Consider the following 16,708-nt stretch of genomic DNA (forward strand, 5'->3'; position numbering starts at 1 on the left):
TGCTTCATCTTACGTCTTCACATATTTTAACTAAAAGTATACTACAAATATTAACACTATGTCAGGCTTATGGGCCAGAGATTACGCAACTGAGGCCATGTTGTTTGGTTGTGTGCTTCATCTACCTCTGACTGTGCCAATAACACCTTGCAGTGAGCCTTCAGCAACAGGGGCGCCTAGGGCTTGATTGAATAAAACATGTTTAATTGCCTTTAATTGTCAATGGAGACATAACAAGAAAGGCCAGGCGCACCCGGAGCAGCACGGAATAACAATTGTGGAAACACTGCGAGAGTTACTTTTGGCCTTGATTTGCTCATAAATTACAAGGAGAGTGTCACACAGAGCCAGCGATAAACTGGTACTTTACTGCAAATTTAGCCCACATACGAAATCAAGCTGGAGAAGCATATTATGTGCCTTTGAATGCAGAAAACTTCAACCATGTGTAGTACTAAACTGCAACTAAATTTGAAATTTGTCTTATATATTCTTATATCCCACAATAATTTGTGGACTCTTACCAATGATCAATTTATTATTTGTTAATCATCAAGATCTCATGAGCATCTGTTCATGTTCATTTCATTTTAATCAGGAGGTGTATTTGTTACCTTCGGCAGGGTGTACTTGGGCAGCTTCATGGGTGTAAAGACATCTCTTTTAGCAGACACATAGTAGATTGGCCTCCCCGTGGTTGATACCTTATGGTGATGAAACCGTTGAGTGAAAACATCATGGAGACACATAGAAAAAACAGCATTTTTCATCATCGCAGGGACACATAAAGCTGCACCTCTCTAAGAATGACCTTGAAAAATGTCCTACAAAATCCTCACACTTTCTGCCACATACACTGCTCTAATGTTTTTCACTAAGCAAACTGGACAATTACCTACCTGGACAAACACATACTCATCTTGCACCACCAGAGAATTGGGGTCAATGTATCCGGGGAATGGTTTGCCCTTGTTGGCATCTGTGCAGTTCTGCAGCTTGCAGGTGACATACAGCGACTCTGCTCCCACACACACACACAAAGACACACACACGTCAAGCCATGGCATCAGCGATGGTATTAGCCAGTGAAGAAAGGCAGCCTTCACCCAGAGCCAAGCAGCTTCTTTTAGCTTCCGACATTCCTACATACAGGGAGGAGCCCGGGGGGGGAGTGTTATGGATGACCAGAGAGGCCAATTGCTTTTTTTGCCTTCAATTGCAGCGCTGGGAGAAAGCCTGTCTCCGTATGTTAGCCTTTGCCAAATATGTGTCGGATTCTTTCACACACACGGCAGTCTGTGGCTGTGTGACATCTGACACGACTAATGTTTGCTATGTGTGGTTGTATGATTGGTTTTTCTGTATTGTGTTGGCCTCAAAGAGAGTGTTCTGACAGAAAGGTCTCACTGATACTTTGAAGGCTTTTGAAACCTAAGTGAGAGGGAAAGAATACAGTATTTATTAAGTATTAAAGGGGTACTCCAACAATTTTGTGTTGCTAGTGACAGCTTTTTAAAAAATGGTAAAAATTTAAGTAGCAGAGGTGAGATATCCTGACTTTCAGTCCCTGTATGGGTCACGCTTTAAAAACATTGGATCCTTCATTTTCCCATTATAATAATAATAATGCATCCAATACAGTCTTGTTTTTAGACACCCCCTGTCTGGTGAACACCCTGTCTGGTCTTTCAAACTCCATTCCCTTAGGTTGTAATGCTGGCTTTCTGTTATAATAATCTTATACCCCAAATCAAGATAACCGTGCTGTCCCCTGATGACGTCATCAGGGGACATTATCCGACTGTTTTTACAGGGTGAGTAGATACAAGATAGATTTATTGATCATTTTACAACACAGGGTTGTATAATGATTTTTTTATAGTTCCCTTTATGCTAGTAAAAATAATATATATATATATATATATATACAGTAGATATGTGAATAAATAATAAGTCATAGAAGTAATAAGTCAAAAAAATTTAAACTATTTTACATGGTGGAGTACTGAGGATGAATGAGTCTCACAGCCTGAGGGAAGAAGCTGCTCTGTAGTCTGGTGGCACGACAACTCTTGCCAGATGGCAGCAGGGTGAACAGGCTGTGGCTGGGGTGGGTACTGTCCCTTAGTATCCTTTGGGCTCTGCGCAGCCACCTCACCTCTACCATATCACTGATGCTTGGCAGGGTTGGTACCAATGATGTTCTGGGCGGTTTTGATCACCCGCTGCAGAGCCCTCCTGTCCTGGGCCGTGCACATCCCATGCCAGTTTGAGATGTTTCCAGTCAGGATGCTTTCTAATGCTCCTCTGTAAACGTTAATAAGAACTTGGCATGGGAAAGTTTCCTTAAGAAATACAGCCATTTCTGCGCTTTCTTGACCAGGATGGAGATGTGAGAAGACCATGTCAGGTTCTCTGTGATGCTGATTCCCAGGAACCTAAAACTATTTACCTGCTCCACCTCAGCTCGCCTGATGTAGACAGGGGTGTGTGTCTTTGCCTCCTTTTTCCTAAAATCAACAATCAGCTTGGTTTTGCTGAAGTTGAGCAGTAGGTTTTTCTCTGTGCACCAATCTGCAAGATTGTTGATTTCCTCATCGTTGTTTATAATGTGGCCGATGACGGTGGTGTCATCCACAGACTTCACAACAGAGTTGTCTCCATGTCGGGGGCCACTGTGGATGCTGACAATGGCCTGTCTTTTGAAGGCGGAGTAGACTTTACAGCTGGCTCTTTGTTGGGGAGATCAAAACGAGCATAAAATGTGTTTAGCTCATCTGGTAACATGGGCTCACACATGATTCAATTCAATTCAATTCAATTTTATTTATATAGCGCCAATTCATAACAGAAGTTATCTCATTGCACTTTTCCTATAGAGCAGGTCTAGACCCTAGTCTTTGATGATGGCGGTGCTCCTGCTTTTGTAGCCGGTGATGTTTTTAATCACCTGCCACATACCTTTGGTGTTGTTGGTGTTGAGGTCTCTCTCCTGATGTCTCAGCTTCGCCTCCTTGATGATCTATTTTAAATCTTAGTGATGCGGAAACTGTTGTGCATGCTTTTATCTCCTCACACCACACAGTCTGTTCACTTGTCTTAATCAAAAAACTTTGAAACGACTGCAGACTGTACAGAACTCAGCTGCTAGGCTTTTAACCAGGACCAAGAGGTTCGACCACATAACACCTGTTTTAGCCTCTTTACATTGGCTCCCTGTTTGTTTTAGGATTGATTTTAAGATCTTGTTGATTACTTTTAAGGCTCTTCATGGCCTGGCACCAGATTATATTTTAGACTTTTAATCCCTTATGAACCTTCACGTAGTTTGAGATCTTCGGGCAGGGGTCTCCTGTCTCTTCCTGAGTCCAGGGTGAAAACTAAGGGGGACAGAGCTTTGGCCATCAGAGCCCCGAGGCCCTAAAACAACTTGCCCAAAGAAATTAGGTTGTCTGAGTCAGTGTCTTCATTTACGTCTCTGTCTGTTTATTTTATTGCTTTTATGTATTTTATTTCATTTATATTTTATCATTCACTGTGGAATTTTATTTCTCTTTTTGTGAAGCACTTTGTACTTTGTTTTGATAAGTGCTCTATAAATAAAGTTTTATTATTATTATTATTATTATTATTATTGATGCCAGCTTTCAGTCTTGCTCTGGTGGTGTTGTATGCTTCCTTGTCTCCTGACCGAAAAGCAGCTTTTTTGTCTCTGAGTAGAGCCCTCACTGTAGCTGCAGTAGCTGCCAGAAATGTTTGTGTACGGGATGTGGACATGCTGGTGGAATTTAGGTAAAACAGTTCTAAGGTCTGTTTGATTTAAATCACCAGCTATAATAAAAATACCATCTGGTTGTTTTGTCCTATGACCTCATACAGTTCCTGTAGTGCATTTTTTGAATTTGCATCTGGAGGAATGTAAACAGCAGCAACAAAAACACTGGTGAACTCTCTGGGCATATAATATGGTCGACATCTTAACAATAAAAATTCCACATCTGAGGAACAATGTCCATCCACTTTAACTGCCTTTGAGCACCAAGCATCATTGATGTAAACACAGAGATCGCCTCCTCTTGTCTTACTGGAGTCTTGTGTTATGTCAGCACGGAACAAGCTTGAGTGCGATAGCTTCATCCGGGATGTTGTGATGCAGCCAGGTCTCAGTAAAGATGAGGGCACAGCAGACTCTGATTTCCCGTTGCTGAGTTAGCCTGAGTCTTATCTCATCCATTTTATTTTCCTGCGACAGTACATTAGCCAGGAGTAGACTGGGTAGTGGAATAGCCTTCGGTCCGACCTGGGTTAGCTTAGCTCTTAACCCGGTTCTCTTTCCCCTCTTCCTGATTCGGTCACACCGCTTGTGGTGACGTTTGGCCCGTCTGGTCTGGTTGTCAGGACGGGAGATGACGTGAGCAGTGATCGTCTCAAGGTCCACTGCACTTAATCCAATCCCTGCACTTGCTTTACCGATGTTGATGGGTGTGTTACTGTCATAAGTAATATGTGCTTCAGTAATGAAGGCGAGAAAATAACAAATTAAAACAAAAATGTAGCGAAGTTTGAGGGAGTTACTTGCAGCCGCATCAACATGTGCAGCCGTTGCCATGGTAATGCTAAGTGAGTAGCACTCCCCATGACTAGAAATTGACCTTCATGTGTAAAATCAGTAGACTTCCCCTTTAAAATATTATTTCATCAAGTTTATTATATTGATTGCAAATATTTTATTATAAGATAAATACTTGAAAATGTAAGTTTTGAATTGCTTGGACAGATGATAGTATTAAAATGAAGAAATTGTGGGAAAAATTGAATTCTGAAATGAGACTCATTAAGCAATGTAAGTCAAATACTATATATCAACCCACAATATCCCAGTGTTCATTGTCATTCAGGAGTATGAGTGATTTTCTCTATACCTGCGAGAGCACCACTGAGCTAAATCACTTGCTTTTAAAAGCATTCTAATATATGCATTACTTTTCTCTCCATTGTCATCGTGTGTCCCCAAACTCCGCCATTTCCGCTGTCCCTTTGCATTACCCTTCAGCAGAATTGTCCACACAACTCCAAATTCCTCTCTACTTTCGCACAATGCTCACGATACAGTACAAAGACACAAGAAAATGGAGCACTGAACTCAGAATTCAATTACTCACGTCCTTCAGAGATACTGGTTTCCAGGTGAATTAAGCCTGGCTCTTTGTCCAAACCCATTTTCGACCTGAAAGGCAGACAAATGTGTTTCAGGAACATCACATTGGTCTTTTGCCCTCGGGCAGATGCCACCTACTACTGCTAGCTGCTGTCTGACCTGAGAGATCGCATGCTGCAAAGTCAGACAAAATTATAATTACAGAGAGGTTAAGTCAAGCGCTATGACAGTGGTGGTAAACATCAGCAGGAATTGGCTGCAGGAATTACAGTGTCTTTGTCTTCAGTGTGGATGGCAGTTTAAAGTGTAAGGAAAAAGGACCTCAGGTTTACTCTGTGATCTAAATGTTTAGAACCCCCCAGAAGGTCCTTTTTTCACCGAGAAAGATGGAGGAAGACGTTTCCTGACATCATTAGGAGAGGAAAAGCCATTGATTTTCTCACTACAGTAGGGATGCCTGCAGATAGAATAGCATATAATCATTACGGCATTAAATATGTATTAAAAAGACTGGGGCATCAGAGGAGAAGCAAAGGCAGCACACACATGGAGGGAGAGAGAACGGGGAGGTGGAGAGAGACGGGGGAGAGAAAGAGAGAATGTGTCAACAGGTAGCACACACATAAATGGAAAAAGAAATAAAGGAGGTCTGTGTGAGGGGATTGAGAAGCAGACACAGTGAGAGACAGTCAGAGACCACTATCGCTTCTAATCATTATACTTTTTGGTAGTATTGGTGATTTCCCAGATGAAACACATCTGTGAATAGGATGGCCTACTTAGCCAAACCACATTTCCATTTTCACTGAATAATCCATTCAGGTACCAAAGTACAGTGTGAGGCAGGCAAAGAGTAACTCTTTGTGTTAGTGGAGCTATATGTCTTGTTTAAACTTGTATGTTTTCACCACTTTGTGATGGAAGACAAAGCTCTGCACGTTGCCGGCCTACCGTTGTGTCTCTGTGTATGTACGACACCACTTTGGACAGCTGTGTGGTCTCAGAGACTCGATGTATGACATGTGATGGAGCTGTTGCCTTGCAAAAATATCACATACAGGCAGCTCCAGATGTTTTGTAGAGATTTGTAATGTCATATGCCAAACATTTCACGGCTGCACTCACTAAGCTCACAAACTGATTAAGGCTGAATGTGGTGGAATTTCGAGTGCTGTTCGTTCAAGTTTGCACCTCACACAACTGACCTGTGCCGTGTGACGGAGCAACTGCCCAGGTTGACCAAATCGCAAACGAGCTTATACGACTCCTCGTCTTCTTTACATATTTGGTGGCCACATGCACAGCAGACATAAGCTGCTTCTGCAGCCTCATTACCCAGGGCTACCACCACACGTACCGCACAGTCTGCATCCCAAAATAGAACTCTGACAGCTTCTGCAGCATCAGCCCTCGAGGCTCCTTTCACTCCTGGCTGCCCAGCTTGTTACTACCCTGACAGTTCTGCCGCAGCTTGTTGAGGTGAAAGCTTTTTGTTACGTGTTAGTTACTTTATAGAGGCCAGACATGCTAGATACCATTGAGTTGGACAGCACCTGTGTGTTGGTGGTGAGACCATTTAACTGAGGAAAAGGTGACTAGGGAACAAAGTTAAATGTAACAGTTAAAGTTTGGGTAAGTCTTCATCTGAAAGAATTGAAACAATGACTATGTAACAATTCAAGATAGAAGGCGCATAATATCATAATTTGACTTAAAAAAGCCTTGCTGAGGGGAACCATTAGATTATTTCAATCTTCAAATAGTTTATTTCATCTGAAAGGATAGCAATACTCAGACTGCACACAAAACTGATTTTGAAGCCTCTCTCCACAGCTGAACATTGCCGGTCACATAATGTAACTGTCTGCCACAGAGGAAGATCAGGCATGTCAGACACATGAATAATGGAAATCTTAAAAACCTTCCTGGCTCATCTGCTCCTCACTTTGTGGAGAGGCAATGACATAGTCTGTCCAGGACATTTACAATGTCAAAACTCTCTTCATTTGGCTTTGAGTTCAAGTCTAGAACTAGTACTAGAATTAGTCTAGAACTGCATGAAATGTATATGTTGAAGAACTGACAATCCTTTACATTTTTAGAATTTTTGTACTTTTTCATGTGGCCAGGAAGTACGTGTTCAATGGTTTTCTAGAGATTTCCGAACTATGGATGAATCCTATACATCTGGAAACGACTAAACCTGAAAACCCAAATTACTATCATGATTCATTTTGAAAAATATTGAGTACTGTCAAGATTAGGCCTAACACTTATGCAACATTTCCTATATGTGAGCTAAATTGGGAACTTTTTCTCTAGAATATTAGCTAGGGTTATTTAAAAGTTAACATTTTTTCCTAACTGACTGGTTTGAAAAAACGAATCCTGTGAGGACCGAAACAACAAGAAACTGCACAATGTTATCCGATTATTTTCATGTAGGAACAACATACATTAAAATATGCTTGCGCTTTACCATGTTTAATACTATGTATGTCACCAGTACAGACCTTGAGTTGAATTTAGAGAAAATAATCTCTAGGAAAATGCTTATAACACATATACTAATAATATAATTGCAATTAGACATTTTTTTCATTCAGCCCTGACCTGAATAGAACAAAAACCAATACTGTTTCATGGATGATTTTAGATCTAGTTCATAATTTCTTATTGCCTACAGCTTGTTTAACAATGTCCAAATCTCTGTACTTACCAGTAGAAACGATTGGGAGCCACTCCCTCATGCACCAGCTGCCACCTCCTCCCAAACTCCACCGAGCTGTAGAGCTGTGGCAAGACAACCAGGCACCAGTGAGTATTAATTCATATACCATCGATCAAATTTAGCATTTTGTACGACACGAGCAATCCTACAATCAAATGCTGTGTTTGCCCTTGAAATTATGTGCATTTGCACAGGATTTTTCTCTAGGTTTGTTTTCATACATAGATTTAATTAGTACCTCAGTGATCTTTTTAACAGTAGCAGTGTAACGATGAATGGGAGATGAACTCTCTCACAGTGTCACACACACACACACACACACACACACTGTATGTACAAGTTCTTCATTTGAATCCACTGAATAAGTTTAGAATTTACATCAGTCAAACACTGCAGAGGAATAAAGGAATTTAGGGATGCAAGCATTGTGTGCTTTCCCACACGACTACCCACTACTGCAGAAACCTTATAGAAATGTTTGACACACACACACACAATGAACACCAAGTTAAGAATGGAACCATAAAGAAAGACGTGCAGGGCATAGCTTTTCTTGTACTACAGAAATGCACCTTGCTGTAACAAGCCTGTGAATGGGATGATGAGGAGAGGAGAGAAGAGGAGCCGAAGCATGGCGGGTGGTCTCAATACAGCCGTTGTTCACTAGTCAGTAAATGAATGGATTGTTGAGATTTTACCACGCTACACAGAAAGAGTGGAGAATGCATGTGAAATCTTTATAATGGAACTAAGTGACCATAAAAATAAGAACCCTCAAGTGTTCAGGTTTGCTCCCATGATCATTCCATTGAGATTTCAGAGGTCCCTGTTTCAGCTAATTTAACTTGAATTCTTTAACTAAATTAATGAATTAAGTCAACATTAAAAGGTTGGTTCACCCAAATGACAAAAAAATATTAAAATATCGATTCAATATTTTCTTACTAGAGGTTTCTAGCCAGGCAGCTAGTTTTGGTTTATTTGTCCAACTCACATATCTGTCTCTGAGATTTCTACCTCCATTTCAATATAATATAATATAATATAATAAGTATAATAACTTAGTTATTTTTCTCAGGAGTTGGTGGAGACCTAAGCAGAGTGTGAATATTGGACTCTCATATACAGTGTTGTGAAAAAGTGTTTGCCTCCTTCCTGATTTCTTATTTTTCAGGAAGGGGGCAAACGCCTTTTCACACCACTGTATGTCAGTTTGCCAAAAATGTCTCCATCTGAATGCTAATGTTGCTCTGTGTCTGCTGGATGTGTAACACATTTCTAACATGTTTGCAACTTGTTATGGAGTTATGCCCAACTTATGCCCAAAAACAAAAAAAACAAACAAGAACTGAATAATGCAGCTTTAAATGTCATTTACAATGCTACATACAGTATGAGCACCACAAACAAGACATGAGGGGAGAGAGACATCAGAAATGACATGCAACAAAGGTCCATGGCCAGATGTAAACTGGGGTCGTTGCGGTCATGGTGCACCAAATAAACAATTCTAAGTTTGCATTCTGCCTAAATATTCTGCTGGTTGCTCAGTAAATCAACAACCACACTGTTTTACTCACTGAAGTTCTTTTGTCTCCAAACACACCTGCATTCTCTGACAAAGCAGAATGACAAATCCGTTTACTCTATAGCTTACAGCTGGAATTTAATGAGGCATAAAACTTATTATACTGTTTCAAGCTGGACTTTTTCCATTTTAAGCATGAGCAACCACGCATAATGTGTAAACAATCATTTATTAGCGGATAACAAAAATGTGACTCTGTTTGTTTATATTAATTTATCTTTTAATTGTATTTATTTACTCTATCCTGAAGGGTGAAGTGTAGGCCTGCATTTAAAAAGCATCCATTAGAACACTCCATCCTTTATCCCATACAGATTATCACTGCTGTCAAATCAATAATTATCTTTTATTTTTGTTTATTCTTTGAATTTCTTATTTGCTTCTTATTTACGGCTAACTTTAATAGATCGCCTATTCTTGCTTAAACACAAATCAGCTAAAGACTTTAAATTTTCTTACACCTATGAGAATGCCAGTAAAAAAAAAAAACAGTGAGGCACTGACATTATGTGAAATAATATATTTTCCTCCATTGTGTCCGCTTTCTCTGGATCGCTCCATAATGGGCATATGATAACTATATGTTCACTGTGACGGTTGCATTTGATATGTGTATAAACAGGGAGAGACAACTGGCTTGGGTGATGAGATTTCCATGACTTCCATGCCAAGCTGTGCTAAGCAGATGCAAGTGAAAGAGGGTGAGGCTGGGAGGAGGGGGGCTATGTGCAGGAAATCACTTTGACTAATTATCCTTCCACAGCAAGTTAGTATGTAGCCAAGCAAGTGACAGTGACGGGGGGGGGTCGGTCGGTGCAGCCTTTACAACCTCCAAAGGTCTCTCAATCAACAAATGCAGCAGCACTGCCAAAAGGAGGTGAGGAAATTGAAAGAGAAGCAGTTTTGGGGTGGAGTCGATTCGTGCGAGTTAGGGCATGGGTGAGAAAGCAGGTGGGTGAGCGAGTCGGCCCTGACATATAGGGAGTGAATACACAGCACAAATACAGTTAGTGAGCCACAGCCAGTTTCAGTAAAACTTTCACAATGGGCCCAAAATATGTCAAAAACTGTCAGATTCTGTCTTACAGTTAGTCACAATGAGATAAATAACAGCAATTATTTTAGTCAAAATAAATATATAACTATTGTTAGATTTACTTTATGGACAAAACTTTATCTTCAGTGTTAACCGCATTATGTAGGGCTATGGTTCCCAACCTATAGGGCTGGGACCCTCAGAAGAGGTAAAAGGATATATTTGAGGGGGTCGTATGATGATTAACTGGATGGAAAAGCAGAAAAACATATTCCTATTTTTGAAATTACTAGACAATTTTACCTCTTCAGTGCTTTAAAATTATTCAAATTAAAGAAGGAAAAAAAAAAGTCTTTTTCTACCAGTCAAAACTGGTAGACAAACATTTGCAATTGGTTACAAAGGGTCACGAGTAGAGAAACCCTCTGTATGTCAGCCTGGACCGTTAATTCACTAAGATTTAAAATAGATCGTATTTTTGCAATATTTATGAGGTGATGAAAACATGATTGGACAAGCTTAGTGATTGTGGTGTGGTGTTGCTCAAAACATAAATTGCTATCAAAAAGGACACCAAGATTTCTTGCGACAGTCTTGATATGTTGTGACAGGTAGCCAGTAGATAGCAGTATTTGTTTAGTGATATGTTGGGGCCCAATAACAAGGATTTCTGTTTTATTTGAGTTGAGCTGAAGAAAATGTATCGACATCCAATTTTCTATGTCAGACAGGCAGTCCTGCAGAGAACTCAACATACTAAAATCAGTGGGCTTGACAGGGAGGTACAACTGTGTGTCATCCGCATAACAATGAAAAGAAATACCATGTCTGTGGATGACATCACCCAAGGGGAACATATATAAGGAGAACAGTATTGGTCCCAGAACTGAACCTTGAAGCACACCATAATTGATTTGGGAAAATGATGACATGAAGTTATTAATGAAAACACAGAACTTCCTATTGAACAAACACGATGAGAACCAGTCTAGATATGACCAGTGCCAAATATGCCCACCCAGTGCCCAGTGTCTTTCTAGAAGAATGCCTTGATCAATAGTGTCAAAGGCAGCACTTAAGTCCAGCAGCACAAGAATTGAACACATGCCTGCGTCAGCATTCATTAAAAGGTCATTAGTGAGAAGGGCTGTCTCAGTGCTGTGGTGCTGACGAAAACCAGATTGGAACTTTTCAAAGGTACTGTTATTTTCCATAGCATCAAGAAGCTGCTTAGAAGCAATTTTTTTCGAGAACCTTGGAATACAAGGCAGTTTGGCCCTTCAAAATAGATAGCAAATGAGATGCAATACAATCCATAACTTCCAATAAAAACCTAGAAGGGATTATGTCAAGAGGGCTGGAGGATTCTCTCATAAGAGACATGATGTCTGTGAGTTCAGGCAGAGTAACAGCAGAAACATTTCTCAAAGAATCCTTGAGCGGGTGATCCACATCTAAAAAGGCAGGGTTGGGGGTGATACCAGATCATATTAACTCCACATTGTGCAAAAGAAACATTTCACAATCAGCATCACAATCAGCAGAGGCACAAGAAGAGGCTGGATTAACTAACTGATCCACAGTCTTAAATAGTTATCTGGGGTTGTGCTGATGGGCAGAAATAAGTGCAGAGAAATGGCATGGCCTTGCATCTTTCACCATCCCATTATAAAAGAGTAATAACTATTTCACAGCCACAAAGTGGACCTGGAGACCTGATTTGTTCCATCTGCGTTCTGCTCTTCTGCATTTCCTTTTACAGCTTCGAATACATAACCATGGCTGTTTTCTAGTCTTTGATTTTGGTCTATTTTTCAGATGAGCTATGGGATCTAAGGTTGAAGAACACAGGTAGTTAAAAGAATCAACCAAATCATTGGTGTTGGAGGAATCAGGAAACACATTGCCAGGAGAATTGAACAGCGTACAAAATTTTGAGGCATTTTGCTCATTAAGGACACGTGTGTACTTTGAGCGGGATAATTCAGTACTAGCAGCCTCTAATTCACAGTTAGAAACAATGTATAGGGGATCAGATACAAACAAGACCCTGATTTCCACAGATGGTATTCTCAGACCCAGACTAAAGACTAGGTCTAAAGTGTGGCCACGGGAATGAGTTTGGCTAGATACATGTTATTGAAAGTTAAAAGAGTTAGTGATATTTAAAAAAATCAGTAGCAAGGGCATTAGAAGAGTCTTCAACATGAATATTAAAATCACCACAAAGGACAATTCTATCATAATTTAAGACTGGAAGACTGGATAAAAATTCAGGGAGTTACAACAAGAAGGAGCCAGCTGGTTAAGGGGGGCAATAAATAATAGCAAATATGACCGGGAGTGGGCCACCAATTTTAAACATGAGCACTTCAAAGGAAGAAAAATCATTGCAAGCTATGAGGTTACACTTTAAATGCTTCATATAGACAGTAACAAGGCCACCACCACGACCACAATCCCTAGGGTGGCTAAAGCAGTCATAATCTGGAGGGCACAATTCAGCCAGCTGACTGTGATCACCAGGATGTAACAAGGATTCAGTTAAAAACATGAAATCTAAATCAGTAGAAGAGATAAAATCATCTAAAATAAACATTTTGTTAGAGAGGGATCTTACATTGAGAAGAGACATTTTAAAAAGTCTGTGCTAGATTAGAACTGAAAAGTTGAGACTGGATGTAGGATTCTGGCCCAGATCTTTATTAAATTATTATTATTGCTGTCGGCTGTGTCTGTTTCGTATTAAGGACCTATGCAAAATTACCACAGGAATTTTAAAAGTAGTGCTAGAAGGATCCAGTCCACATTGACAGCAGAGGGTGCATGGCTGTTTTTGGTGGGCAGAGAAGGAAAAGAAGAAGAGCGAGGGGAGACAGGTGATGTAAATAGTCAATTACATGAAGCGTGCTGCAGGTTAGCTGCCAGCATGCGTCTACCTGACTTGTTTGGTTGAAGACCGTTCCATGCAAAGGAAGAACGATCCCAGAATAAGTTCAAATTGTGAATAAAACCAATGTCATGGGTACTGCAGACAGACTGGAGCCAGGTATGAAGGCTGAGGATCCTGCTAAAACAGCCAATTCCATGGCCCAGTGTAGGAATTGGACCTGAAATGAAAGCATGCTTTCCACTGCTGTTGAGCAGGTCAGTGTCTGCTTTCGTCAGGTCTGTGTGCCTTTCCCTCTATCTCCTCTTTTACTAACCCACACATACACACACGTACATCTCAACCAAACCAGACAGCGTGGTAGCCTAGCCAAGCTACGTTACATGCCATCTTGAGGACAAATTGAGCGTGTCCTCCCTTTTGGCTCTTCCCCTCTGTTTGAATTTTGCAGGCCTGCCCGCTATTTTGGATCTGTGCGTGATGACCACCCACGTGGTCCCATCCTCCCATCTTCCTCGCTGCCCCTCTCTATTGTCCCACCCACGCACATACACCTACACACAAATATGCCCACACTTTACATGATTGTTGATTGTTGTATGCTTATCGTGTTAAGAGTAGATTATAGTGGTTTATTGGCTGAAGTTATTTATTATTAATCAGTGCTAAAGTTAAATAAATTCTATTGTACTTCTAAAGAGCAGTTGCCTGTGGTTATTTTGTGTATGTGTTGCAATAACAGCTGGTTGTGACAGACAGTGCTCAGACTCACCCTTCATTGTCCACCTTATTAATGTAAGATAGTACTTTAAATATCTGCATTGCTAACTGGACAGCCACCTTTTGAGACTGTTTTTCATGTTTGGTTATTATTATATTAATATTCATAAATATCTTAGATTTTTTGCTAATAACCAAACCTGCTCTGTGTGTCTAACTTGGAAAAAGCAAACTATGTTTCTTCAAAAAGCATGTGTCCTTTGCACTGAGCACCAAAAAGCTTCTGATATTTGTAAGAGGACAATTCAACTATTAGGTTCACATTAATACTATTCAGACGTGATTTTTCCAAAATAAAGGTCTAGGTTGGCTCAACTTCAACTTATTCCATCTCTCTCTGTAACTTCTTCAATACCACCTGAAGACATTTTTATGTAATGTCTATATGAAAGGTTCATAGAAATTTGACAGAAAGTTGTTACAAGGTCTGTGAAGACTTTTCTACTTGATTTAGAATAACGCTGATCATGGAGCTGACCTGAGTATAGACCCAATATCCTACTTTGAATTGTGTATTAAATACACAGTACTTTAAAGATATATTGAACACAATTAAATGATTGATGTCATAGAAATAGAGGAAAAAGTATTTTGAATACTTGCTCTACACTGGTATCGCTTGTACTATTTGAAAGCCAAGTGGTTTTTACATCCAAAGATTCATCATATTCACTTCTGCTCATGCATTTTTCTCACCCCGATCTCATTCCCAGGACGTCAAAAACTGAAGTTTTGTGCCCTTCTGCATTGTATACAGACGCACAATGTACCCTTTAGCGTTTGTATGGGACGCACAGGGCTGCCAGAAAGCCTAAAGGATGTCAGGTGACACTATAACGAGCAACATTAAGAGCGAGAAAGTTGAATGGATGGGTCAACATGTGGTACTGTGTCCCTTGTGAAACCAACAGTTAACATTGAGTTATTGAAAGTTTTATGTTTGGCACATGACTTACATGTCACATGACTTCCTACTACCTAACCAAGTAGTTTTGTTGCCTAAACGTAACCAATACATGACTTAGAAGTCAAGTGACTTATGTCACTTACGTCACGTGACTTCTTACTACCTAACCAAGTAGTTTCTGAAAGACTCCTACAGACGCTAAAGTAGTTTCTGAAAGCGTCTTGTACAGACGCTAAAGGGGGCGCCGGAGGGGCGTGAAAAAACATCTGCATTTGATGCCCTGGGAATGAGAACGGGTTGATTGTCTTCCACCAATCAAAAAAAAAGAAGAAAAAAAACCCAGAATATCCTTGTTGTATATTATGATTTGTTGACTTATGACTTGTTTTGACCCTATCTTGATCAGTGCTGGGAAGTTTGAGTGTTGTGCTGCCTCAGTATACCCGGGTACGGACCTCTAAATATATCAAACTTGCTCGAGAGTATTTTCGAGTTTTCATGTTGAAAGTCAAAAGTGCAGGACACACTAGCATGATATGCTGATACTAAGTGGAAATGTGTGCTTCAGTATTAAGCTGTAGCCAACATAAAGCTCCTAATAAATGCAATCAGAGACATTACAATTGCACCCATTGGTGACTGTTCACGATGTACTGACATGCTGCGGTAAGCGTATTGTCTCACTTCTGGTCACCAGTGCTTATATGTTACTGGTAGCGTATTTTTGTTGTTTTGGCTCATCCCAGTTAATTTTGTTAGATTCTTAATCACAGTGTCTAATTATCTGTTATACATTTAAACATACACTAGTTCTGCTCAAGCACTCATAGCTCTCTCCTTCTTTTAGCGACTTTCTCGCTAATCCCACAGTTTGCACGCTATTCAGTTTTGCTAGCTACTGTTCTTTAGCTTAGCAATTAGCAATAGCTTCTCTCTCTCCCTGTTTAGCTATTCCTCTGCCTCCTTTAGTGATAATGGCACATGTAGTTTATTTTTTAGCGTTGGAGGCCAGTTTTCTCTTTATTCTCTTAAATGTGGACTCCTAAACATCAGATCTCGATTTAATATCAGATGATCATATTGACTTATTTTGTCTTACTGAAACCTGGATGGGTCATGAAGAATATGTTAGCCTAAATGAATCCAATCCGCCCAATCATATTAATACAGCCATCTTCGACTCAAGCCTATTAATCAACCCTAGACCTAATTATAACTCATTTGAAAGCTATGCTCTTAATCTTTCACACCCAATTAAGAAAACACTGGGGCAGCTGTGGCTTGGTGGTAGAGCGGGTCGTCTACCAGTCGGAAGGTCAGCGTTTCGATCCCAGTTTCCTCAAGCCCACAGGTCAAAGTGTGTGTGTGTGTGTGTGTGTGTGTGTGTTTGTGTTAGTTTCTTTGTTCTGATGTGCAGTTGGCACCTGCCATCAGTTTATGAATGGGGTGAAAGTGATATGTAGCATGAGTGGTCAGAAGACTAGAAAGGCGCTATACAAATACAGGCCATTTACCATTCAGAATTTTTATCTGAATTCTCACAGTTTTTATCAAGTTAAGTCCTTAAAACAGATAAAGTAATAATTGTAGGTGATTTAAATATTCATGTGGATGTTGA

General features: G+C 40.2%; 1 protein-coding gene across 6 annotated transcripts in view; it reads right to left on the reverse strand.

Annotated features, from left to right (window-relative positions):
* The window catches only part of LOC122873236 (VPS10 domain-containing receptor SorCS1), a 200,291-nt gene that overhangs the window by 42,902 nt on the left and 140,681 nt on the right, over nucleotides 1–16,708 (reverse strand). For all 6 annotated transcript variants that reach the window (XR_006377379.1, XR_006377380.1, XM_044189675.1 and 3 more), the window contains exons 5-8: nucleotides 7,878–7,951; nucleotides 5,163–5,227; nucleotides 900–1,018; nucleotides 615–704 (exon numbers count right to left, since the gene is read on the reverse strand). Coding sequence is in view for 4 of the 6 variants with exons in the window: in XM_044189675.1 (XP_044045610.1) it covers nucleotides 615–704; nucleotides 900–1,018; nucleotides 5,163–5,227; nucleotides 7,878–7,951 (348 nt within the window). In the remaining 2 variants the exon portion in view is untranslated. The remainder of the gene's footprint in view (nucleotides 1–614; nucleotides 705–899; nucleotides 1,019–5,162; nucleotides 5,228–7,877; nucleotides 7,952–16,708) is intronic.

The sequence above is a fragment of the Siniperca chuatsi genome, linkage group LG3 (genome assembly GCF_020085105.1).
Source record: "Siniperca chuatsi isolate FFG_IHB_CAS linkage group LG3, ASM2008510v1, whole genome shotgun sequence".
Lineage (NCBI taxonomy): Eukaryota > Metazoa > Chordata > Actinopteri > Centrarchiformes > Sinipercidae > Siniperca > Siniperca chuatsi.